We start from the raw sequence: 27,933 nt of genomic DNA, 5'->3' as shown, positions 1-27,933 counted from the left end.
AATCTTTATGAGGTATTTGCCTTCCACAAGTAATGCAATTATTAACTTTTACTGACATTGGTAAGGAGCAAGAAAAAGTTTCCCCAACAGGGCACTTAGCTTTAGTTAAAGACTTCGGTTCTGAAACTCGAAAACGAAAATTTCAGGAGTCGGCCGACTGGCACTTGCGAACTGCTTCTGCTTCGGGCACTGCACAGCAAGAAAGACTGATGTAATGGCGTCGGCTGCATGTTTTATACCCCTGACGACCTGACGTCATGGAAGAAGGGACAGCAACCGATGCAGGACCCAAGACTTTGTTAATCAGGCCGAGTGAGGGCTACCAGCAAGCAGATAACCCTAAATGTAATGACTGCAACAGTGAAACACAAAGAACATCTTCAGTTATACGGTCTCAGCCATATGGGTTTTGATGTTTTGAAATTTCGATGAAACAACGTAGACTCAACCTAACACCAAATGATAAAACAGCATTAGATAATATAAATAAACTAAACAAGGAGTATCAAGACATTGTACAACACAGAATTTTCATTAATTTAGAGAAAATTAAGTTATATTCAGTCAAACTTAAAAGTTTACGTACAAATGCAATTAGATCAAAATACCTAAATGAGAAAAGTCATATAAAAGAAATCATATATAAAGAGAATAAGAGTATCAGATGGGAACGTATATTACAATGTTTTAAGAAACACTATGAAAGTATAAATAGCTCTAATGCAATTATAAGTGACTACAGAATAATAAATAGTTTTCTAAAGGAGAATATTCAAAAGAAATTATCTCATGACAATATTACCAAAATTGATAAGCCTTCACTTTTAAAGAACTAAAGGATCAAATAAACAATTTAAATAATAAAGCACCATGGTTGGATGGGTTAATACCTGAATTATATAAAATCTTACCAGATAATATACTAAAAATCTTGTTAAATACATTTTAAGAGGTTAAAAACAAGTCCAATATTCCACCTTCGTGGAAATATTCTATTGTCTCTTCTGTTTTAAATCCTAACAAGGAACCCACCTCTTGTTCATCCTATAGACCTATTTAGGTCTATAATTAGAATCTCGAAAGGACTAAACAGCGAACACTCATATGAGCGAAAACAGAAAACATTGAACTCCTTATTGTGGGGGGCTGCGTCCCTCACACACCCCCGCTAACTATATATTCCAACTTTGATATTGCACCACAGTGAGGAAAGGCCAAATATACCAATCTCCACTGTACCGCAATCCCAGAAGACCCCCTTCAATGTCCTCCGTTTTCACTCATATGAGCGTTCACTGTTTAGTCCTTTTGAGATTCTAATATAGACCTGACCTATTTCTTTGTTAAATATAGACTATAAGACTTTTATGGCTATTATAGCTAACAGATTCTTTCTGAATTAATAGATAAAGACCAAACAGGGTTCATACAAAATAGAAAAGTTCAAGATAATATAGTAAGACTCTTTTCTCTAATAGATATAGCAAACAAAGGGAAAAATGAATTGTCCATAATATGTTTTGACATAGATAAAGATTTTGATTCCCTCAGTTGGACCTACTTATTGAAAAGTATTACAAAAGTATAACTTTTCCTCAGAATTTATAGAGTTAATCAAAAAGCTTGATGAAAATTCTACCTCCTTTGTTAAGAGTAGTTCTTTCTTATCCATCTCTTTTAAAGTATTGAAAGGCACTAAGCAAGGTTGCCTTTTTCCCTTCTAATTTTTGTTCTAGCCATACAGTGATTTGTCAGTTACATTAGAAATAATATAAACATTACAGGTTATAACCTTACTAATGTGTAACTCCCAAAATCCAACTTATTATTGATGATCTGCTGCTAACAAGCGGTGATATTGAAACTTCACTGGACTATTTAGTTAGTGCTCTAGATTTATTTGAAAACATATCAGGCTTAAAATTCAATTATAACAAAACTCAAACATGTTTAATGAACAAGAAAGTTACCACTCATTTAAGAACTTATAAATACTTCAATTAGGATAATTCATATATTAAATACTTATGTATCTTCACTAAATCTAATTTTAAGAAGGCAATTTTAGTTAACTATCAACATCTAATTAATTTAATTATAAACCTAACAGACAACTGGAATAAATAGTTTTTCTCATTTGAGGACAGGTTAACTTTAATTAAAATAATAATACTACCTAAAATTATATTCATTAGATAGTCATTAATTATCTTTCCACTTAAAAAACGTTCAAAGAATAAATAATATCTTACTCAAATTTCTTTGGTACCCTACAAAGCCTATAATATCCCTACAATGGTACACTCCATGTTGAGACAAAGGTGGTACTGGATTTCCTAACAATGAATTCTATATAAATGCAGTTATTAATACAGTACTCTTATGGATTAATAATTCATATACTTCTTATTGGAAATCAATACATGAATATATATTATTAAATAATAAAACACTATTTGAACCTCTTATTCATATAGATAGGAACATATTTCTATGGCTAATTAAAGTATATATAGAAAATAAACAAAAACTGGCATTTTTTTTTTCTCGTTAACCAGATATTGTTTAATTTTAAAAAATTTATGTATTCCAACCACCTAATCAAAAACTTTCTAATTTCCACAGTTCCAATTGCCTTCACTAGTGAATGTTTAATTTCCTTTGATGTTAATAAAATGTCAGAATTTAAAAAGGGTAATTTGTTGTATTGGAATCAGTTTTTATTAATAAATAAAATTCATACAGCTGATTATTTAATAGCTAGGTATAGTTTACAAAATTGTAACTGGTTTGATATCCAAACCTACAAAGGATTCTTTCAAAGTTGAACTATATTATCATAAGAAACACTTGACAAAAACATACCTAAAATTCTAGATATTATAACTATCATTAATAATGGTTCCTTAAAGGGCACCTCATTTATATCCATGATATATAAAACTATTGTAACTTATTTTAGCTTTACAGATGGGTCTTAGTGGAATTATTCAAGTGAAATAAATAAAGAAGAATTTACAATAAATAAACTTTGTATGAAATCAGCAGGAAGAAAGTACAGTTGTGTACACTTACCATAAATGTAGATGTTCGAATGAAAGAATTGCACTAACAGGTGTAGTTGCATGGCAGAGGCTGTGTTCCAAGGGGTCATGGCCAGTCTGCATAGAGTCTAGGAGTGAGTTCCTCCCTGCTTGTTGATATACCACATCATAGTGGTGTTGTCTGTTTTGATCAGGAGAGCCCCTGGAGAGAGAAGGGGTTTGAAAACTATCAAGGCATGCTGGACAGCCATCATCTCTTTTTGGTTGATGTGCAGAGGGATTTTGCTGTGGGCTCCACTGGCCCTGTATGCACCTGCCACCCAGGTGTTCACCCCAAACACAGTTTGAAGCATCTGTGCTGAGGGTCTAGGTGGCGGGAGGGTGGTGGCGAGAAAGGCAGTCCCTTGTTGTGGGAGCATGCTGTTGCCCACCAAAAAAAATCTTTTCTGAGGCATGAAATTATAGGTAGAAGAGTTTCCAGGTCTTGAGAGTGTTGACACCAAAGGCTCTTTAGGTACCACTGAAGTTTCCTTATATGCAGTCTGGCATATGGAATGAGTAGTATGCATGATGCCATGAACCCCAGGAGCTTGCAGGATCTTCCTTGCAGATAACTGGGGTCTGGTGGCTAGTTGAGAGAAGTAGGCTGTCAGGAAAATTTGTTTCTCTGGTGTAAGAAATGCCATCTGGGATGCTGTGTCCAGGCTTGCTCCCAGGAAGATAATCCTTTGGGTGGGCACCTGTTTGGATTTCTTTTCATTGATTGTGTACCTAGGGAGGTTAGTAGGGGCTTTACAAAGGTCAGGTGCTTGAACAGCTTTTCCTGGCTGTCTGCCTGAATAAGATAGTTTTCTAAGTATGGGTAAATCTGGATATTTCTTTGTCTGCAAAAGGCAATGGCCGGAGCCAGACATTTTATGAAAACTCTGGGAGCAGTAGATAAGCCAAAGTGAAGTGCAGAGAACTGAAAGTGTTGAGATCCTGCCCTGAAACAGAGATATTTCCTGCATGATTCCCTGACAGGAATGTGGAGGTAGGCCTCTTTTAGATCTAGGGTGGTTAGCCAAGTGTCCTTGGAGAGCATGGGTAGCAGCTGCTGGAGGGTGAGCATTTTGAATTTTGGGATCACCAGGAAGGTGTTTAGAATGGATAGATTGACAACCGGGTGGCAGGTGACCTCTTTTCTGGGCACCAGAAAAAGTCTGGGGTAGAAACCTTGGCCTATCTGTTCTGCAGGAATGTGCTCTAATGCCCTCATAGAGAGCAGGGAAAGGATTTGATTGTGAGCCTCTGCCCACTGGTTTGGTTGTAGATCTGGGAATCCTTTTGGGGTTGGAAGGGTGTGGAAGGAAAATTTGTAGCCCTGAGACACTATGTTCAGAACCCAGTGGTCACTGGTAATGGTGGCCCAGGTGCTTGTGTGAAAGGAGAGTTTTCCTCCTAGGGGTTTGGTTTAAATTCGCACAAATCTTTCGTTTTTGTTATTTGGTACTAAGGCATAAGAGGTCTTAAAAAATGTAAAGATAAAGGCAAAGGAAGGGGGTGGGGGAGGTGAGTCATTGTGAGTTCTTACCATAAGGGGGTGGCTTAGAACTCCCTGGTTTTGAAGTGGAGGTAGTCCACTGCTTAGATCTCTGCATTCCCTGTGGCTGCTGTCTGGGGGGTCTGGATCCCCAGGGCCTAGGTTGGACTGGCTTAGTGGGAGCAGGAAAGGACTAGTGTTTGGTGGGGCAATGCCTGCTGAACCTGGGTGGCTGTACCTGCAAGAATTCTTTAACTGTTTGCATAGATTTTGTTTTTTCATCCATCTTTTTTAAGACCTCTTATGCCTTAGTGCCAAATAACAAAAACGAAAGATGTGTGCAAATTGAAACCAAACCAAAAGCAATAATTCCTCGCACAGCGAAGTAGCCAAATAAGGGCATGAGACTCTGTTGTAGTCCACCTTCTAATGCCAGAGAGCACACAGGCAGGGGACAGTAGACGCTTCCATGTCATGGAAGCTGCTACTCTCCCTTGCCTGTGTGCTCTCTGGCATTAGAAGGTGGACTACAACAGAGTCTCATGCCCTTATTTGGCTACTTCTCCTGTGCGAGGATTTTTTGCTTTTGGTTTAGTGCCAAATAAGTTATCTTTGTGCAAGGGGGCATCCAACAATTTAGATTTGACATGGTCTGGCAGGGGCTGTTCATTAAGTCATGCATGCCTTCTAATGACAGATCCAGTGACTGCTGCCCTGCAAGAAGCTTCTAGGGCATCAAAACCACAGTGCAAGTTGTATTTAGTTACTTGACTTGCAGAATGCATAGACTCTTGTAAATCTTTAGATTCTGCCCAAGCAGGAAAGGAAGACATTTTTTGTTTGAGGATTTCCAGGGTATGTTGCTGAAATATCAGGATATGGAACTGACAATTTAGTGCCCTGATAGCAAGAGTAGCTGAGGTGTACACTTTTTTATCCCATCTGTCTAGTGCTCGGGAATCCCTATCTGAGGGGGTGGGATTCTTAGCACAGGTTGCTTTAATCCCTTTAGGCCCTTGAGAAATTACCTCAGGGTCAGCAGTAGGATTTTTAAAAAGAAATTTGTTTGAGTCGGGGACTCTATAGTACCTGTCTGGTTTTCTGGGTTCAGGAGGGAGGGTGTTAGGAGTCAAGCTGGATTCCAGGAAAACATCCTCCATAACATCCAGGACTGGGGGATGGCCAAGGGTCTGTGCTGTGGAAGATCTAGGAATTCTCTGAGTCTCTTTTTTGACTGAAAGTAGTCTTGACTCTCCCATTGGAAATGCTCCCTTAAAGTATGCAGGGTTTCCCCAAAGGAAAAAGCCTCCGGGGGAGAGGCTGAAGGAATGGAATCCTCTGCATAAGAATCCTCACAAGTAGAGAGGGGTTGCATGTCTTCATATTCAGATGCATCAGAGTCATCTGATTCTTGTAAAGACAACCCTACAGGGGTCAGATCTCTTTTCCTTTTGGAGGGGGTAGCTTGGCTTCCCTTGATCAGCATGTTAAGGTCTTCCACCATTTTAAGCATTTGAGACTAAGGCAAGGAAGCAGGGGCCTGAGAGCGGGCCATTGGTTTCTTGGGTGTGGTTCGTATCCTGGGCGGTAGGAACTCGGTCATTTTTGAAAGAACTGTAGTCGTGAAAGAAGACGTCAGTTTGTGTCGAGAATCACTAGAGCAAAGGACTTCCTTGGAAGCCGGTGCCTGCTCAGTGGCTCTGGACTCATCCACGGTAGAGACGACTGCAGAATCTAGTCGAAGTAGAGTTTTGTGGCATACTGGACTCCGAAAGGGTCTCGGTAGCAACCTGCAAATCCACAGAAGTGGGTATCAGGGGCTGCAAAAGCACATCACTGTGGACCGGAGAACTGATGACTAGTGTAAAGGAGGTGTCGTCAGTGGGTTTGGACCTGTGATGCCAGTCTCTGTCTTTATCTTTACATTTTTTCAGAAGATCTGCTGTCGGATAGCTTACCGAAGCCATATCAGAATTTGAGGACTGTAAGAGAAAATATCTGGCTACAATAAGGGTCTGACCACAGATAGTTTTGGCATTGAACAAAGCACAGAAGTGAAAATGGGGGACATCATGGTCTGGGTCTTAACAAGTAACACAGTAAGAATGGAAGTCTCGGTGTGGTATTTGCCTTCCACAGGCAAAACAATTATTAACCTTTTCTGACATCGGTTAGTGCAAGAAAAAAGGATCCCCAATGGGGTACTTAGCTTTAGAAGACTTCAACTTCAATTCGGTAAATGAAACTAAGGTAGCAGCTGACCGGCAGTTGTGCAAACTGCTCCATGGCAAGAAAGACTGATGTAATGGCATCGGCTGCCATAATTTATACTACTGATGACCTGACATAAGTCCTGAAGTGACATAAACCAATGCAGAAATACTACCCCTCTGGCATTCGGGCTGGCTGAGGGCTACCCTGGCAGGGATAACCCAAATGTGATGACTGCCAACAGTGAAACATGAAGAACATCCACAGTTTCTCCTTATTAAAGAATTTATACTTGGAAGTTCTTACATACAGGTTTCTTAATTAACTCTGCAAAGAATTGCAAAAATCTATAAAAAGGATGAAATTAAATGTTTGAGATGTAAATCATTAGATGCTGATTGGTTTCATATGATTGCCAACTGTAGAATGATATCTGTTTTTTTTGGAATGATTTTAGACATTTCTGTAAAGCTTTGTAGAATGCCAACTTTATAATCTCTGATTCTCTCATATTACTTAATGTGCCAGTTCTGGAAGTCATACTCAAGAATCAAGTGCATTTATTATAGTAAATACTAGTGATAGCAAGGAAGTTGTTATGAAGAAGTGAAGATCCAAATCTGCTCTTTTATTTAATACTGAATTTATTCATTTAGTCAAATTAGTGCGTAATAATGAAATCTCCACCATAAAGCTCAGAACAAAAAATTGACATATAAGCTAATTGCTTGGGAGAAATTGCAATTTTTGTTAGAGAAATATTAAATGAATTCCTCTTGTATGTCTGTATTGTTATGGGCATTGTATATAGTTTACCATAGTTGTTTCTGTAAATATTTTGTTTGATCTTTGACTTTATAAAAAATAAAAAAAAAACATTTCAACAGAAAAAAATTGGTTAGTCTTTGAAATATGGGAAAATTTTAGTGCTCTACAATCTGCAATGAGCAGTTTGCAATCACTCTTGTTGCTGTAGATAAATCAAAGGTTAAAATATAAAAATTAAAATGCAAACCAGACGAAGAATGTAAAAAGCTTCTGAAATCTTTTATTTGTGGAATGTGATAGTAATCACCTTTTAAATTTGAAGTTCCTAGAAATCTGAGAGGTGAAATGAGATGTAACAGAAACTGCAGAGGAAGCATTTTCAATTTTGGAATTTTGATGTGAAAGAAAATAAACTTCTAGGACAGGGTACCCAGGTTCTTGCTTTCACTGGAACCAAAAAAACTCTTGAAAAAATCCTTACCCCTTGTTGATATTGGAAAGAGTTCTATAGACCCCGAGGCAGCATCTGATCCAGGACAGGAGGGAATGGGAAAGGTTGATTAGGTGGATATGAAGGAATCCTCTGAAATGGAGGCAAGGAATCCCAGTGCCAGTTGTAGCCTTTTAAATTGATTCTCGGTACTCAAGTGTTTGCAATTATCTGGTACCACAAGAAAAGGTGGAGACCTAGACTTTGGGATATTTGTGTTACAGGATTGCCAGGGTTGGGAGGGGAAAACACCTAAGGGGACTTATTGTTAGTCTGCTTCTTACTGGACCCTCCCTTCTTCTTTGAACCTCCTTGCTTTTTTAAAATATTATTTGCCTGTACATTGTTGGAAATATTGGAAGAAAAGTTTCTTATTATATTTTGGAAAGGGTGGTTAAAACATCTGGGTAACCTCCCCCAATTAACTTTTCCCTTTCATCAAGCCTTTTAAGGATCTAAGCAGAGAAATGACCAGATAATGCTTCTTTATCTAGGGTACCATTCAAGGATCTCAGCTTTGGCATCATCTAGTAAATTCTGAAAATGTAGTCAGTCAAATTTTCTCATTACACAGTCAGTGGTGGCCACTCTGGACATAACATCAGCAGCGTCATAAGCATATTTTAGTGTGTTTGGTCCTGTGGGAGACAGAACATACTACAGAATTTGGATATGCTTTAGCTAGTGAAGGGGAAGATCAGCAATTAATTTCCTCATATAGATAAAAGAAGCCAGCAGAAATGTAGAAGTGAACCCGACAATTTACTATTCTGAACGCTAAGGTGAAAGAAGAATAAACTTTCTTTATAAACCTATCAAGTGCTTTTCACATTTTGTCAGAAGGGAGAGGGTCATATGCTGCAAGGAGTTGGTAGAAGCTGACTTTGACAGAGAAATTACTGCAGGATCTGACCCAAAGTTAGACAAACAGGAATTTGTGGGACTGGGACAGTTTATACAACTTATCAGACTTTTTCGAGCAGATGGCTGACTGTCAAAGCAAACTTCAGGCTGCTAAAAAAGCATTCTCTAAGGTTGGTAACACAGGAGGAACAGCTGCAGGTTGAGGAAAATCTATCAGTATCAAATACTAACATATTTTATTAGATTCTGTTTGTTTCCCCACTTAAACGATTCCTTCATTATGCAAACAGTATGAGAAAAAGACAAGGCTGTGGGGAATACATTTGAGAAACACTGCCCAACTCTATTTCCTGTCACTCGGAATGGGAATCAGTTTGTGACAAAGAACTATTTTTCCATTTTCTAAGATAATATTTGGCATTTAAAGACTGAAAGGCACTATATAAACCCTTAGCAAAGCCCAGTCATTCTTCTATATTTGTTGTATGAAAGGAAAACCATCTAGCTTTGTGTTTCTATTTTCCGCAATACCCCCCACACACACACACAAAAAACATCACCTTAAAGAACAGTCCCATACCCAGGAATTAAGTTCCACAGGGTGATTTATCAAAGCAGCATCCAGCTGTCCCTTCTCCAATACCAACAAGGGTGGTTCTTCCTGACACAAAATGAGAAGCTGAACAGCTGCAGAGGATGTTACTGTCTCCCAAGGAGCAACACCAGATGATTCAGAGGAGAGCAGTGGTCCAAGGAGAGAACTGATAGACACAGCAGAGTCAGTAATCAGTAGGTGAGGGAAAGAGTAAGCCAGAATGGAGACCAAATCCTCTGGAAAATCTTTTTTATTTTCATTTACTGGGATCCAGGTCCATGTTCTAGCCAAAAAAGAGACCTACAGGCAGATAGAGTCTAGAAACCTTCTAATTGAAAAACTATCCTGCAGAACCACAGTGTGTTTCCTGAACACAGCTCGACATACATAAAAAAAAACTTCCCATTCTGGATGATTTAAAAGAGATATCCAGGTTGGGAAATTTCTTTTTCAATATCTGGAATGTTGAAGCATCTCTTCCTATTTCCACAGTCATTATGGAGACCATAGCAGAATGCCCCACAGTTGCTTCATTTTTCAGAACTCTCCGATAAAGCAGTGAGGTGGGAGAGGGAACAGGAGGCACTGGGCCAGATTCCAAAAGAGTTGCTGTCAGTGTAAGTCTGCCCTAATTCTGAAAGATTTGCTCTGAGTGTGACTTACTTTGATGCAAGGCCTATCTATAAACATGCTTGCCACAGGAGCCATATTCCAAAACATCTGCTCTCAGTGTAAGTGTCCATTTATACTGAGAACATGTCTTTTGGAATCAGGCCCACTAAGTAGACTTTTTTATGAGTGTGTGTATGTATATGTATATGTATATATATATATATATATATATATATATATATATATATATATATATATATATATATGGGTCCCCTTCACATGGTCGACTTTTCATAAAGTCAACTTTCATATAGCCGAGACTATATGATCGACTTTTGAAAAGCCGAACATGGGGAACCACTATCTCTGCACAGTGCAGAATGGGAAAATGTCCCACTTCCACACTATAGTGCGATCTCGGAGTTGGTATATTAAAGTTACAGGGGGGGGGGGTGCAGGGGGAGTATCCCCCTGCTATCAGTTTAAGGTAAGTGTTTGTTGTGTGTTTATGTTTACTTTATGTGGTCCACATTCTGAAAGTCGATCATATAGTCTCGGTCATATGAAAGTCAACTTTCTGAAATGTCGACCATGTAAAGTAGACCCATATATATATATATATATATATATATATATATACATACATACACATACACGCATGCATGTATGTGCAGGAGTAAGTGAAAACATCTCAACGTATGGCACAATTTGCTACAATATGCCTGGACATTTCAGTCACATATTTTGTTTCTTCAGTTTGTAGAAAGATTTTCTTTTATGTTCAGTCTTATTTGTTGAATCTAACTAATACACAGAGGATGATCAGGAGGAAAATGTACTACTCACATGTGGCAAAAAATAAAAGAGAATGGCTATTTCACAGCCAGGCTTTGAAGAGCTAACAGCATACCTCTCCACTGCTACATTTATGAACAATGTTATGATTGCTAACTGCATACCTCTCCACTGCTACATTTATGAAAAATGTTATGATTGTTAACTGCATACCTCTCCACTGCTACATTTATGAATAATGTTACGATTGCTACCTGCATACCTCTCCACTGCTACATTTATGAACAATGTTATGATTGCTAACTGATATCTCTTCACTGCTACATTTATGAATAATGTTACGATTGCTACCTGCATACCTCTCCACTGCTACATTTATGAACAATGTTATGATTGCTAACTGCATATCTCTTCACTGCTACATTTATGAATAATGTTACGATTGCTACCTGCATACCTCTCCACTGCTACATTTATGAACAATGTTATAATTGCTGCACTTAGGTTTAACCCTGCACCTCCACTTTTTACAGATCTTTACAAAGGTTAGGCTTATTTAAAGGTATTTGCAGTATCAAATAAATAACTTGTATTTAAAGATTCTTAATCTCCATGTATTTGGAGTCCAGTAATAAGATAGTGCTCCACCTTCACCATTTTCCTTTTCATATGATGAAGTATGCCTCTGGTAACTTCCTAACTGTATAACAAATTCCAGCAGCAACAATCCTTATGATGAGTATCCCAAATTCCTAAAATCTGATAAAGCAGAACCTTCACTGTCTGCTATTGTTTGAGAGAAAGACGAGTGTTTTAACACTATAAGCAGATGTGGCGATGTGCATGCTCATTTCCCCTGTTACAGATGTTTGAGACATATGCCATACAAATGTCAGCATGTCTTTGTTCTACTGATGATTTCATGAACCAGAACATGGCAACAATATTCTAATTCCAAATGTCTTTCTGTTAATAACTCATTACACATGCATAAACATATGTACTTGTTTTTTGTCCACTTTATTTTCATTTTTTTTTTTGCAGTGCTTCAAAACTTTATTTTTGTAACCTATGTATACCACACAAAGAAAGATATATTGTTCCTTACCTTTGTGCAGTGACCTGGAATTCCAGTGCTTCCTCTTCTCCAGATAAATGGGTGGTATCAAAGAAAACACTGAACTGGTACTGTTGAAAAGACAGCACAAATACGTTTTACTGCGGCACACATACATGCACATAAATGAAAAAGAAAAACTAACTTACCTTAATACTACATTTTTCCTAGTGTCTTAGGCAGAGAGGGGATTCTACATAATTTAATTTCTGACTTCATTAATCTGTTTTATCATGGCTCAGGAGAGATTACTTTCACTTTGGAAACATGAGTATCTAATTTACACCTCTAGCTATGAAATGTCTACTGCTGTACTTCAAAATTTAAATGCAATACTGTTTCAAATGGATCAGTTTCTCAGAATGTAGTGAAATGAAAAATTGTTGTGAAAAAAAGCATCAACTTTGATGAAAATATTTTACATACCACTGAGAAATATTATATTTACTTTGCTATATGTACAATATCAACTTAAGGAAAACTAGTTGCTGTAAACTGTAACAAGCTGTACATTCTTTATAAATGTGATAGTGATAGCTGTCATTGCATTTAATTTGGCTCTTTTGCAGTCTCTTTTCTTTGCCTTGGCACCTAGGTCATGGCAGAAGAGAGTTGTCAGAGCAGACTACCTGGTAAAAAAAAGAAAAATTTAACTATATACCACTGTCACTTAAAATCGTGTCTTAGAAAAATAAGTAAGGTAGTGAACTAGCCAGTTACAGTTCAGACTTCAGCAACAGGAGTATCAGTCCACAAATCTGGAATCATATCACATTTTAAAATGATTTAAAATATTTAACAATTTAACTACTGGGTGAGCAATTTGATCAACTGACCCTTTTTAGTCACAACCTATGTATAAAAGCACAAAATTAATCAAGCAATGCAATACAAATTGCAGAAACACAAATAGGCTAACATGACATTTCAAATGCGTATATTTGCAGTACATTACTACAGTATGTACAAGTGGAGAGAATGCATTCTTATACAAGATTTCACTTTTGCAGAAGGAAAGTTAAAATGTATAATATATCTGAGAGGTACAGCATTATAGTATTTATTTATTATTTGTCTTTGTTGACAGGGAAAAGTTTAACTGGGTAAATTCTATTTTCAGCAGAGGCCCAAGGAGAAAAACATCACATTTAAGTTGTACATGATGATTAGTTATAGTTGCAGGGTAAAACATCTGTACATGAACTTATTTACATGTTTCTTTAAATGCTATGTTCAAGAAATAAGAAATATTTAACACAAAAAAGACAAGAGAGAGAAATGAACATATACTGGCTAATTATCGAACAGAAAAGTTAAGTACAGTAATAGTTCATAGGTAGGTACTAGGCTAACGGCCCAAGAGCCTATGTAAGCCTTGCCAGCAAGGTACCATAGCTTCCGCCACCCAATAAAGTTATTTTCCTGTGCTACTGTCCAGCAGAGACACAGAAGTGATCCTCGGGGTGTATTTCCTATTTCCCATCCACTCATCAAGATTTTTCTTGAAGAGTGCTAATGAAGAACTTTGCTTGACATAGATGGGTAGCTTGTTCCAGAGTATAGGAAGTCTCTAGGACATGAATCTATCCCTCCAGCATGTCCTGTTTATTGTGGTGACAAGGTTTAGGTCCCTTGAGCATGTAGCTCGGAGGGATTGGGATTTCTTTAGTTAAAAATTTAAATGCAATAACATTTCAAATGGATTCTTGTTACAGCTCTCAGTTTCTCGGAATATAGTTAATGTGTTTATAGCATGATGGCTAAAGGGAAAAGATCAAGTTGAAGGGGCTTTGAGGTTAGTAATAATTTACAGACAGACAAGTAGTAATGTAGCTTAAAAATTGACGATGAGAGAAATATGAAAGAAGAAATTATGCAGGATGATAAATGGACAGAGGAGGAGGAATTATAGTTAGTGGTGGGGTATGAAAGAAGGAGGAAGAGGAAGAGTTTAAGAAATTTGTGCAGTATGAGGAGCAATAAGGGACAAAAGACTGGGAAGCAAAGTGGCTGTAACAGCTGGAGAAAAGTAATCTGAATAAAGCTAGCCAAGTGAGCTGGAAGAACAGAGCCATCTTTGGCATAGCTGCTGTTTAAACAAAATTTTGAAACTGTTTAAGTTTTCTGTTTTAACTGCGTGGGGTATTTCATTCTAGAGTTTTGACACATAATGGGAGTCGAGAGGGTCTCCAGCAATGTTGAATGTCTTACTGATACATGATGAATGATTATTGCTAGAGCTAAGGTCTCTAGTGGCTGAATTGTAAAGTAATTTGTAGTGCTGAGCTTTTGTCTAGAGAGTACAATAGGTTGTGAGCAATAATTAGCTGTGAGTATGTCAACTGATTTGGGAGTTTAAGCCAGTTTGTTTTAATACAAGGCAGTGGTCCATTTTGTAAGGTTGGTTGGTTGCAAATTTAGTTATTTTGTAGTAGCAGGAGGCTAGTTTTGTTTTATACATAGGTTTGATATTTGTAAGACTAGGGGAAGCATATAATAGAGAAGGAAAGAGGTATGTTGCTGCTAAGGCAATCCTTGCTTGATCTATCTGGTAGTGTTTGGCCCTATAGAGGGAGATGAGTTTTTAGTGAGTTTTCTTGATGAAGTGATCAAATTTGAAGTTGGCATCTATTATGAATCTGAGTAGTTTAGTTTGGCTTATGGTTAACAGTTTTGTGTTATTACCTCAAGAGGTAATATGAAATGTATGTTTCTGGTCATGGTATTGTTTTGAAGTAAATACCATAAGCTTGTTTTTCTGGCATTAAACAGCAAGTTAGAATTTTTCACCACATTTCAATATCAGAAAAAGATTTTTGAGTGATTTTATATAACTTTGTTTTGGATCGGGCAGAGTAGGTAAGAGATGAATCATCGACATATTATACGAGAGTGGTACGTGTTGTAGCAGTATAAAGTTTATTTATGAAAATATTAAATAAAAGGGGGCCAATTATTGACCCTTGGGGAACACCAACACAGACTGTCTGAAATGCAGAAAGCTTTTGTTGTTGTTTAGTTTCCTGTTGACAATTGTATAAATAATTGTGAAACCAGGAGAGGGAGAGGTAAGTGAGACATAGAGTTGTAAGTTCAGATAGAAGCTTTTGGTGGGACACTGTGCCAAATGCTTTGGAAAGGTCAAGGAAAAGTGAAGAAACAAGATTGCCCTCATTTCTGTGATGGTTTACTATGTTGGTAAAGTTAAGGAGGGCAGTAGTAGTACTGTGGTTGGGCAAGAAATTGTGCTGGGTGTTGGGGAAGGGGTTGTGTTTGGTTATATGTTTCATAAGCTGAGAGTGAATACATTTCTTGAGGATTTTTGAGAAGGGTGATAGTAAACTATAGATCTGCTGCTATCCTAACTCTGTTGAAATACCTATTTTGTGAAGGGGCATATTAATGGATTTTTTCCAGAAGGATGAGACATAGTTTTCAGTTTTTGAACAGTTGATTAGAATGGATACAGGACAGGTTAGTGCTTCTGAACCTATTTTGAGGAACTCAGTGGGAAGATTATTGGCAGCTGAAGTTGTTGCTCTTAATTTGGCTAGTAATTGTTATGACTGATGTTGGGATGGGCTGAAAACTAATAAGATGGAAGTTGGAGTAATGGAAGAATGTGGGGGTTGCTGGAGGAAAATAATACTATAATATAATACAATGATACAATAATTCACTATAATGCATGAGAGTGGTGGTTTAACCAGTGTCTCAGTACACGTGTACTTGGAATCTTGGTGTAGAGATTCCTTCAGAGTTCTTTTGAAGGACTCTAGGTTTCATTCTTTTTAACTTCAGCTGGTTGGTTGTTCCAGAGCTCTGAGCATAATCTAGAGACAGCTTTTTCTCCACTAGCTAGTTTAAAAATAGTCTAGTTCCTAGGAGTAGTGTGGCCCTGCTTGTTACAGGCAGTCAGTGAAATTTGCGACGTATGTTATAGTGATGAGAATTGATATCTGCCAGCAGAGTAAATTTACATACTTTTGACTCACTAGTTTGGGGTCTTTATGTGTTTTGGATTGAATGAAGTGTGATCAGAAAAAAAATACAAAATTAATTATCCACTCCACGCTCATTTTGCTGGAAAAAGTTCCCTTTAAAAACTATTTTCAGACATCTAGATGAAGTGCATCACTTTGTAGTAAAACCTGTATGGCACTTCTCCAGCTAAGGAAATTCTGCCTACAGATGGACCCCTTTAGATGTCCATTTTCATAGGGTCTGAGGATTTGTTCTATGCAAAGATGTACTTGGCAAGGGATAGAAAGCATGTTAATCTGTGCCAAAGACTGGCACATGGATGCTTCAGATGCTTGATCACCAATATATGAATACAAAGGTGGTACAAATGATGATCTGTCTCATATTTTGTAAGAAATATATAGAGCAACTGATTTTCTGTGTATTACCACCTCCATTACTTCCATATCTTGTCATATACATTAAAAGAGTTATCACTTAGAAACTTTGTAATTTGCAATCCTGGTGTAAGCTACACATATTTTTCAGCCTACAGACACCTCAAGGTATTTCTGCAGTGACATCTTCCCGACACCTCTAGGCATCAAATACTGTTTCTTCATATTTGCATTAATAATTCCAAAGTCATGCTGCATATAAAGTATTAGATTTAATTTTAAAGCTTGCATGATGGCAAACACAACTGTACAGATATCTGACCTCTGTCTAGTGCAGCTACAGAGATATACTGAATGTTATCTGTACACTATTTAGTTACATTGTAATAATTTTCATATTTCTCAAAATAACACAACAATCTAGTGACACAAATATAACTTCTTAGCCCCATATAGATGAAGAAAATGCTGCTTTCAGTATGTGTGTTGTTTGAATAAAAATTATATTTACTGTGTTTATTGTGGCTTATAAAATCTAGTTTAAGTCATACGACTGAACGAATGCAACTTCTGTAAATATTACTTTGTGCTGAATAGTTTACAATTTACAGTTTTCTGGTAACACAATTCTAGAGATATCAGCAGTTTAACTGTGAAGTGATAAATTCAGTTTTTTTCAAGCCACACCCATTGTTTAAGAGTACAAACTCAATAAGAGTTTAATTGGAGAGAATGATTTAAGTGAAACCTGTTTTATATGCTTACATTCCTAAAACCCTAGAACTAAGCAAAGTGTAAGCATCAATCTGCCATAACAGAGTACCTAACATTGTATTCTGTCCCTGAAAATTCTTAGCGTAAATGTGTAAGACACTGCTCACACATGTTAATTCTTTATGACTACATAGGATTGTGTGTTAAAAATGTCTGACTACCCCACCAATGGCACATAATGATACAAAATTATGTCAAAATTCCTGAACAGTGTGAACTTCCAAGATGGCTGTCCATAGAGTAATAGCTTAATTTCAGCTATCCCAGTGTGAAAACAGAAACTCAGAAAAGAGAGTCCGTAATCTTGTATTTTTGGGTAAACTTTAGTAACTGGCTTATAAGTGCACTGCCTGGATGCCAGCAAAAAGTAATTCAGAGAATATGAAAAACAATCAACCATAAAAGGTGAGGACAAAACACTGACTGGGAAGAATTCTGTAACTGTTCAGCGAAAAGAAGTGCAAGCTCCAGTGCTGATGCAAGACATGACTTCCAGTAACCTAGAGGAAAAAAATAAGTCAAATTTATTTTGAGCTGATTAAAATAAACAAAACACTGATGAAGTATATTAACTCAATTAACAAAAGGCTGGAAAAAATGGAAGAAACATTAAACAGCGATTTAGATGAGGTGATAAAACTGCAAAATTCAGAGGCTGAAAAGAAAAAAAGGCTGTCTGAAGAGGAGACTGCTCAAGAAGAGATGTTTCAAAAAATAATAGAACTAGATGACAGAGCATGTAGGGATAACCTGAATTTTCTGCTGTACCAGAGAATCTAGAAGGAACAGACTAATAATTTTATGAAAGCACAAATAAGCAACTGGACTGGTACTTCACATGAGAAGTTGTTAATTGAAAGGGTACACCGTGTGTATGTTCCAAACCTGGCCATGGCAAAGTGACCAAGACCTTTAATAGTAAAGATGCAATCCTACCAGCAGGAGTTGGTTCTGCCAAAACTCTGTCAGAAGGACAAAGTGCTAAAAGTAGGGGACATTGGAGTATTTCTGGAAAATGATTACTCTCTGTATATCAGGCGGAAGAGGAGTAAATTAATTCGACAAATCAGGGAATGTTGAGAAGCAGGGGTAAGATTCATACTGCTGTACACAGCTATCTTCAGAATATTCTTTCCTGGAGGGAGAAAAGCATTTTTAAGGCAATACACGCTAAGGAGGAAATACAAAAGTCTGTTCAACAAATGTGAGCTGTGAAATAAAAGGAGATTACACTTCTTGTTCTTCTGGTAATAAAGACCACAGAGAGAGTGTGCCAGTGAAATCTTTTCCAATGTTTCAACAGAAAATGCATAAGACATAGAAAAAAAGCACAAAAGTTGACTAGGAAAAACCGAGAGTACATTGAAAACTAAATAGAGACTGGATATGGGAGATGGAGATAAAGCAGGAATAAAACCAGCAACTCAGAAATTGACAAATAATTGTGGGATTATAAAGCATTAATTATATTTGTGGAGACAATCTGATAAACAGCAATAAAAACAGAATACAATGTGATATAGGCTTAAATGGATATGACAAGAAAAAACTGTATAAAAGGTCAACTTGCCAAACATTAGTGTGTGCATGTAACACAAATGCTGGAACTAGATACTTAACAAAAAAGTTTTTACAAATAAAAGGTGGGAATAATAACTTTTTAACATAACGCTTTCTATATTATCTTTAAATGTTAAAGGTTGCACATATCTATACAAAAAAGACTAGTGAACTATACAAAAATGAAGAGTGTATATAGCGATGATACAGGATACACATTTGGAAAGATCTGAACATGTGAATTTGATAAAAAAATTCTGGACAGTTATTCAGTGGAATGCCTGGGAGAAAGGAAAAGAGGAGTACTTATATTAATTGCAAGAGGAGCTCTAATAGTGATGGAAGAGGACAACAAAGATAATAATCGTAGATTTGTGGTACTAAGGAGCTACTGACAAGGTAGGACTATTACACTGGCATGTATTCATATTCCACCTAAAACTGCTATACTGGAGCTTAGGATAATCCTGGGAGAAATAATCAGCTTTCAGCAAGGATTATTACTTATAGGTGGGGACTGGAATTTGATTTGCAGCAGTAAAGATGTGTCTTGGGGATTAGAAGGGAAAATATAATAAAGGAGGGTAGATTTTTGAAGAAATTTGTGAAAATATTTGGCCTGGAAGATGTGAATTCTGTAGTAGGAGTTCGGAGGGAATTTACATATTATTCCCCAAGATAAAAAAATGGGCTAGGCTAGACAGAACTTACATTTCACAGGAACATGTGCATTTAATTGAAGGTTTTAAAATGCATCCAATGACTATTTCAGATCACATGCTAATAATAAATAAAAATGCAAGGTAATGAAATAAAAATGAGACACTGGCACTTTCTCACCTATAGGTTCATAGGTTCATACTAGGCTATCTGCCCTGGGGCAATTATAAGCCTAGCCCGATTCTGCATGGCTTACGCCACCCCTTGATTTGAGTATACTGTGCCCTTTTTAAGGTTTAGTTTACTGTGCCTCTTTCTAATAGTGACACGGGAGTTATCCCTGGGACAAACCTATGATCCCCCATCCACCTATCGAGATTCTTCTTGAAGAGATTCAGTGAGGTGCTCTGCCTCTGTTGAAGAGAGAAGAATTTAAGGAATGGGTAGTGGAAATGACTCAGGAGCTATTAAAGAAGACAGAAATTTCTTCTTAAAAAAGAAGTTATGTCTTACCATAACATTCCATCTGAGTTGTTGATCTTCTACCAGTCATCACTGATGGGTTCCGTGCCCTCGGAACCGAGTCGGCCTTATACCAAGCTTGCGTGCACCAAAAACTCTCAAGCTAAGCTGCTACCCACAATGCCCTTTGCTCAGTTACCTCAGATCGAGTTTGCATGCAACATACAGAGAAAGAATAAGCCAAAGGCCATCTCTGCACAGAAACCCTAATACACCATGAAGACCCAGAAGATCCGCCAGGAACCTTAGGAGGGGGTTGGTGGGAGGGTGTGATAACTGGAAGAAGATCAACAACTCAGATGGAACATTATGATAAGACATAACTTCTTTATCTGAAGTTGTTAATCTTCTTCCTATTCATCACTGATGGGACCGAGTCCCCAGCTACTTGGAGAACCCAGGTGGCCCTTATGGAAAAACATTCCTGAGAACCACTGAACCAAAAGCAGCTCTTCCCCTGGAGATCAGATCCAATTTGTAATGTCTGATAAAAGTGCAGGGCTTAGCCAAAAAGGCAGCTGCAAAAATGTCATCCATGGAGGCCCTAGAGTGGAAGACAACAGATGCTGCAATAGTCCTAGTTGAGTGAGCTTTGATTTGGCCTGGCTTCGATCCCTCTGTAAGTGAACATGTGAAGTCAATGCAATCCCTGAGCCATTTAGATAAAGTAACCTTTGATACTGCAACTCCCATTCTAGGGCCTGCAAAGGAGATGGAAAGCTGATCTGACTTGTGAAATGATTTAGTTCTGTCCAGATAAAAGTGTAATTGTCTATGAACATCCAGGGAATACAGGCAGTATTCTCCCTTGTTAGAGTAATTTGGGTAAAACACAGGGAGTTCAATGGACTGGTTAATCGAAAAGTCAGAAACCACTTTGGGGAGAAAGGATGGGTTAGTTCGAAGTGATACTCTGTCTTCATGAAAGATCAGATAAGGGCTGTTGATACATAATGCTTGTAATTCCAAAATTCATCTTGCTGAAGCTATAGCCACCAGGAATAAGTATTTCCATGATAAGAATTTTAGATCACAGGTGGCAGCCGGCTCAAACGGCAGCAGGGAAAAAGCCTGCAGAACCCAGGAAAAATTCCATGCCTCCACCGGCTGTCTGATGGGAGGCCTGCTGTGAAAAATACCCTTGAGGAAGGTCTTGCAAAGATGAGAGGAGATAAGTGGTACTCCTTCAGACCCGTTATTGCCGAAGAGCTCAGCCAAATAATGAAGAATAGTGGCTACGGGGGCTGAGAATGGGTCTGGCATCTGATTACGTGACCAAATTGAGAATCATTTCCATTTATCCTTGTAAAGTTTTCTGGTGGATGGTTTATGAGAAGCCAAAATAATATCCTGGACAGGTGAAGAAAGGGTTTCCTGCCCACCAACTAACGGAAGTGGAAAAGCCAAGCTGTCAGCTTGAAGGTGAACAGATTCAGAGGAGTCAGCCCTTGTGGGTGAAAAATTAGGTCCTGACGAGTGTCTAGGATCCAAGGAGGTTGTAACAGATGAGGTCGAAGGAAGGGGAACCACAATTGATGAGGCCAGGATGGAGCGATGAGGATCACTTTGCTTCTCAACCGAATAGCCTTCCGTAGAACAAGGGGAATCAGAGGAATTGGAGGGTAAGCATAAAGAAGACCCATGGGCCAATCATGGATTAGAGCATCTCTCTGTGACTCCCCGAGAGGGGGAAAGAGGGCAAAGTAGCTGCTGCATTTTGTATTTGAAGGGGAGGCAAAAGGGTCGCAGCATGGCTGGCCCTAGCGACTGAAAATTTCAATCGTCACACTCGGGTTGACAGACCACTCGTGAGGATGAAGTATGCATCTGCTCAGTCTGTCTGCATTCACGTTGGAGCTTCCCAGGATGTGCGTTGTGATCAGGAAGCAGTTGGAATCTATTGCCCACTGCCAGATTCTCATGGTTTTGTGACAGAGGGCAAGACTTGGTCCCTCCCTGTTTGTTTATGTACCAGACCACCGACATGTTGTCCGACTGGATAGCAATCATTCCGGATGGAAGAAGTGGATGAAAAGCTTGCAACACCAACAGCACTGCTCTTAACTCCAGGACACTGATATACAAATTGACCTCTACATCGGACCACGTGCCTTGGACTGACTTTCCCTGGAAGTGGCCCCCCCACCTCATCAGGAAGCATCCGTGGTCACCATGGCACTAGGCTGTGAAACCTGGAAGGAACGACACTAAAAATTTTCGTCTGTACTCATCCACTGGAGATCTTGTTTGCAAATGTTGGTGATGAGAATCTTTGAGCTCAGGGGGTGGAGACTGGGTATCCACTGGGCCTGAAGTAGCCATTGTAGAAAATCTCATGTGTAGTCTGGCTAAGGGGACTATGGGGATGGCTGCGGCCATAGATCCCTAGGCTTGAAGAATCTCCCTTGCAGACATCTTGTTTTGGCAGAGTATCACCTGAACTTGTGTGCTGAGTCTCTGTAGCCTGTGGAGAGGAAGTGAGATTAGGCTTGACTGCTTGTTGAATGCTGCCCCTATGAATTCCAGTTGTTGTGATGGTTGAAGGTTTGATTTTTGCCAGTGTATTTTGATGCCTAATGACTCCACTAGAGCCAAAGTGTAGTGGAGGGCCCTGACCAGAAGACGCTTGGTGGGGGCAGAAAGGAGCCAATCGTCTAGATATGGAAACACCTGGAATCCCTGAAGTCTCAGATGAGCTGTTACCACTGCAAGACATTTCGTGAACACTCTGGGGGCTGTTGAGAGACTGAAAGGCAGGGCTCTAAATTGGCAGTGATGGTCTCCCAGCCAGAAGTGAAGAAGGCTCCTGGAGTGCTTGTCCATCTTGATATGATAATACACATCCCGGAGATCTAATGAGCAGAAAGGGGAGGATGGATTGAATCGTGACCATGCGGAACATCATCTGAACTGCTGATTTGTTTAAATGACTGCGATCCAGAATGGACCTCCAGTCCCCCGTCTTCTTTGGCACCAAAACAAATCTTGAGTAGAACCCTGATCCGCACTGATCTGAGGGGACCTTTTGGTTGGCTCACTTTTGAAGTAGCTTTCTTATTTCAGAATCTGCCTCCTCCCTTTGACTGGGTGGGACATCAGGAAGGGATTTTGGAGGTCTTGGATAGGATATTAATGGAATATGGTAGCCTCTGGTAATGATTCTCTGCACCCACTGATCATTCGTAATGGATAGCAAGGCAGCTTGGTGCAGAGAGAAACGCACCCTGACTGCTTCCAGAGGAAAGTAATCGGGCAGCGCCTCAGGAGTGCTAATATGGTCTACCTGAGAAGGAATCTCTGGAGCCCTGATTCCGGGAGCCCCCTCTGCCCTGAAAGGGACGTCTTCCATTACTGGAACCCCCTCTGCCTCTGGAGGAGTCCTCACCACATGCATCTCGGAAAGGACCTTGAGACTTCTTGTGCCACATCTTTCTGCTCCTCTGATTCCTGGAGAAGGAATGCTGAGGTTTGGAAAAGCGTAGGCCAATGGCAGACAAGGTCTTCCCATCTTGCTCGCACCTAGCTAGTGTATCCTTGACCTTAGCACCAAACAGAGCCAAAGGCTCGATAGGGACATTTAGAAAGGAAGACTTGAAGGGGTCTGAGAGGTCACAGATGCACATCAAGGCATGACGTCTCATGACTACACCTGCACCCACAGCTCTAGCTGCTCCTTCGGTTGCATGCGACAGCAACCTCAAGGATGAATTAGATATGGATTCTAGGGAGGCAAGTTGGGAAGCAACTTTATCTTATGCTCCATCCGATACTTGACCTGCGAGGTCTCCAGAGAGTTTGGAGATAAGACTTCTCTGGAGCCTCGTAAAATGTACCAGAAAGTTTGGAGACCTAACCACGAAGGTCGCTGATACAAACACTCACTTCCCTAACCTGTCCACATCCCAGGACTCTCTGCTGGGTGGGTGAATAGCAGGACTCTCTTCTGCAAGGTCCTTTTTGTGGCAGCCGCCATCACCATAGCATCCACTGGCAAGCCTCTGGACCAATGGGGTTGATCCTATGGAGGGGAGAGTACTTTGTTTGATCTCCTGGGGATGGCCTCAACGGAGTCGGTGTTCTTCCAAGCTCATTGCATGATGAGTTTAACCAACTCATCAGTGGGGGGGGGGGTCAACCAGGAAGTAGAGGACCAAAAGCAGGAATATGGATTCCTCTGAGAAAGGGGTTGAGGACTTCCAGTCACCCTTCTGTTTCAAGATTTCCATGAAGTCCCCGAAGGACACATCATCAGGGGGTGACCGTGGGGACCTTACCCCATCATCGTAGCTCGTATCCTCTGTGAAGGACTCCTCCGGGGAGTCCGTGTGTTTCCTCTTACACACCCGTTTCCGAGGGTGTTCTTCAGTGGGAACACCTGAAGAAGACTCGGAAAGTGAAATGCCCTAGACAGGGGTCTCCTGGGCCTTGTGCTCTCAGAGTCCTGGGGGGAGGGGTGGCCTTTGACAGCTGCGACTCAGAGGGAACTGGGGGAATAAACAACTGTGGAGGATTTCTGGCAGCAAGCACCCTCTCCATCACCCGGAAAGCGGGCCTGTCACAAAAGGAATGGGAGCCCGGAACCGAAGAAGACAAAATCGGAACCGGGGTCACATCCCGCTCCAGACAGTCTGCCCCCAGGGACAGAGCCTCAATCAAGCTCGGAGCAGTAGTCACCCTCTGATCTGAAGTTGGGGCCGACATAACTGTCAGAACCGACACCAGAACCAGCAGTTCAGCCCCCCCAAGCATGAGATAGAGGAAGGGTGGGTTCCGATGGAACTGGCACCCAAAGGGATCTCGGAACCTCAGACAGAGTTGTTGTCAGTGCCAAGGAAGGAATTCCTCTAGTAAAAGTTGGATAGATGAGCCTTGGAACCGAGGGTCCAAGGGAGGAGAGTAAGTAGGAGTTGCTGGAGAAATAGACCCAAAGCCAGGAGTGGGATAGGGTCTAGGCAGATTTGAGATTCCCCTAGCAGTAAGCAGCTGATCAAAAAGGCGCACCTCATCCAATTCGGAAAGGGTCCTGGTGGATCTCACGGATGCACCTGAGGGGGAGTCAGGCCAGTCCAAAAAGGGGCTGCAGGCTTGTCTGGCAAATGGGTCCACATTAGATAAGTATTGGGTCCATGGTGTGTCGTAGAATGCTCAGAGCAGAAGTCACTATAGGGGTGGATGACAGGAACGGTTCTGAGGTCATTGTCAGAACCGATAACAGAGTCGAAATAGGTGAAGTCAGTGCTGATAAAGAAGTCGATACACTGGTCGATACCGAGGCTGTAGACAGTGCTGGGGTGGACACCGACAAGGTTACCTCGGTAAATTCATTGGAGCCAAGTTCGGAGCCGATGTGATAGTCAGCACCGAGGAGGCAGAATGGTGTTCAGAGGATGACTTATGGGCCTTTTCCTTGTGACCTTTACCTCTGTCACCGGCCAGGGAAGAGGGGTCCGATCGAGGACGTTTCTTGTCCGAAGGAGGGGGTGAGACCACCATCGCAGAAATGGCCTCTGAAAAAGGCAAAGCAAGCATGCCCTTTAAGATAAGTTTGTTACGATGTTCATTCAGCATCCGCTGACTGAAACTAGCACAGATATCACACGGGGGGGTTCGCCGACAAATGCGGAAACCCCAAACAGTAAACACATTCTTCATGTAGGTCACTATTCGGCAGGTTACCACTGCAAGAAGAGCAGTGTTTAAACCCCGTAGTTCCCGTCTTTTCAGACATCCCAGAACATACTCTCGCACACAAGGGAAAGAGAGGAAAGAGAGGAAATAAAGGAGACAGAAAGCAAATACCAACGATGGTAACAAGATACCATAAAGGTAGAAAGTTAGAAATACCAAGAAATTACCAACAACAGTAAGAGAGAAATACCTGTGGGTAGAGCTGTAGCAATATAGAACAACAAGAACAAGTTATAAAAAGAGAAAAAAAACTTTTTCAAACTATTAAATATATCTGAAAAAAGTACTTTTCTGGAGAGATCGGTGAAATGCTGCTGTATGGCTGTGCGGCAAATGAGATCTGAGGTAACTGAGCAAATGACATTGTGGGTAGCAACTTAGCTTGAGAGTTTTTGGTGCACGCAAGCTTGGTATAAGGCCGACTCGGTTCCAAGGGCTTGGAACTGAACCCATCAGTGATGGATAGGAAGAAGATTAACAACTTTAGATCTATATGGTTAAGAAGTAAAATTATTTAGAGGGACCGACAAATGTTACAGTATTGTAGAACAGGGGAATCTCACAAAAAAAGAATAAAAGTCATTGCAGAATGCTAAGCAGAAAATAAAGGATTACCTTGATAATATGATATGCATGAGCTCAGAAAAATTGCTCTTAAACAACTACTTTTTGATAATAATGCCAAGCAGAAAGACCTGTAGTCCAACAACTCAGGCAACAGAAAGAAAGGGTTGCTGCCAAGCTTAGGAAGCCTATTAACAAGAAAGATAATAAGAGTTCCTATAGAGGTACTAGAAATATTTAGGAAATGTTCTGAAAATTTGTATAAAGCAGAGAAATATGGAGATCAAGAAAAGGTACAAATGGAAATGTTTTTGGATGAATTAAATATGCCAAGGTTAGAGGTAGATTAGGCTCAATTACTAACAGTTAAGATAGGAGGATATGAGATAAAAATTGTGATGTATAACCAATCAACAGGAAAGCTCCCAGGAATAGATGGCATTCCTGTGGATGTTTGGAAGTTATTAGGGAAAAAACTAAAAGATGTTTTAACTGCTGTACCATGAGAAATATTATAGCAATTAAGATATGTAAATGTCTGTGTTGCGATATTTAAGTACTGCTATAATACAACTGTGACAGTTTACTACTGCTATATCTGTGACAGAACTGTCTCTTTAAATTCATGGGCTACCTAAATTATCTGGTATATAACACTAAGTAAGGTGTTTTTTTTTTATGTCAAGGGTTTCATATGCAAATGCATAACAGTTGCCTGAGCCTTTTTTACTAAACACTTTGTACCTGTGTAAATAGTGTAATGTGCTGCTACTCTTAAAATCAATACCCTTCCTGCCTGGGTGATAATTTATTATTTCAGTTACTTTTTACAGCACTTCTCTCTCATTCCCCTTTCAGAGACCTTAACGTAATAATTGTTTTTGTCTCCATCTTTTCATTTCGTGACCACTGTCCCTGCAAACGGGGTCTCTCTCAGTCCCCCCCCCACTTGCTGAATCCTTGGCCATTGGCTGCATCTGCAATGATGAAACCAGCCACAAGGGCACAAGGGCTTTAAAAAGAAAATAAGTTACTGTAGGTGTCTAGCTACGTTTCCATCTTAGCCTGCTACTGTAGAAAGTACCTGGTCTAAAGCAGAAATAACTGGCAGAAGCTGCTTCCCCACTGCCATCTGCTGTAAATACATTCCCCTTCTGTTTAGTTATCAGTAAACCAAGATAAAGCTCTAGGTGAAAAAAGGTAACCCAGTAGATACACTGGAAGTGCCCACTTGTAAAATAGAGGCAGAAAGGTACTTAAACTGCAACGTTTTGTCTGCTTCAAACTAGGTATCTAGCCAGAAAGGACAAATCTGAAATCAGGTCTATAAATTGTTTTTTCCCTACTAGATTCTAATAACTCCTAACAATTTGGCTATTTAGACACTTATCCTGCAATCTTTAGCCTGCGGGGTTCTAGCCTGCTCCAGTCGCTCCCCTCCCTTCGCTCCCCTCCCTGCCCCCTATTTCCACCCACCCCAGTACCTCTGCATTTATTCTTAGCCTTAACCCCACCCCTAAATTGCCAGCAATTAGGCTATGCCACTAGTCACCCCCTCCCCCTACATCCAACACAATCATACTACTACCTAATATAATAACAATCTTAACCTGCATAGTTCTAGCTCACATTAAATCCTACCAAGGCTCCACAGTTATATGCCCCAACAACTTCCACTGTACTCTCTCAAAACCCTCCCTCAAACATTTACACTATAACTACACAACCCCTGCCACCAAAAACATCCTCTCAATGCACACACTCCATTACCAAACACTTAACACAC

At 39.8% G+C, this 27,933-nt stretch overlaps 1 protein-coding gene across 3 annotated transcripts in view; it reads right to left on the bottom strand.

Moving 5' to 3' along the window:
- The window catches only part of ITGA9 (integrin subunit alpha 9), a 5,160,704-nt gene that overhangs the window by 2,108,856 nt on the left and 3,023,915 nt on the right, over positions 1-27,933 (bottom strand). For all 3 annotated transcript variants that reach the window (XM_044065011.1, XM_044065010.1, XM_044065009.1), the window contains exon 20: positions 12,010-12,089. In XM_044065011.1, the coding sequence (XP_043920946.1) occupies positions 12,010-12,089 (80 nt within the window). The remainder of the gene's footprint in view (positions 1-12,009; positions 12,090-27,933) is intronic.

The sequence above is a fragment of the Protopterus annectens genome, chromosome 3.part0 (genome assembly GCF_019279795.1).
Source record: "Protopterus annectens isolate FY-2018-M chromosome 3.part0, PAN1.0, whole genome shotgun sequence".
Taxonomy (NCBI): Eukaryota; Metazoa; Chordata; order Ceratodontiformes; family Protopteridae; genus Protopterus; species Protopterus annectens.
This window is presented reverse-complemented; position numbering and strand designations above follow the sequence as displayed.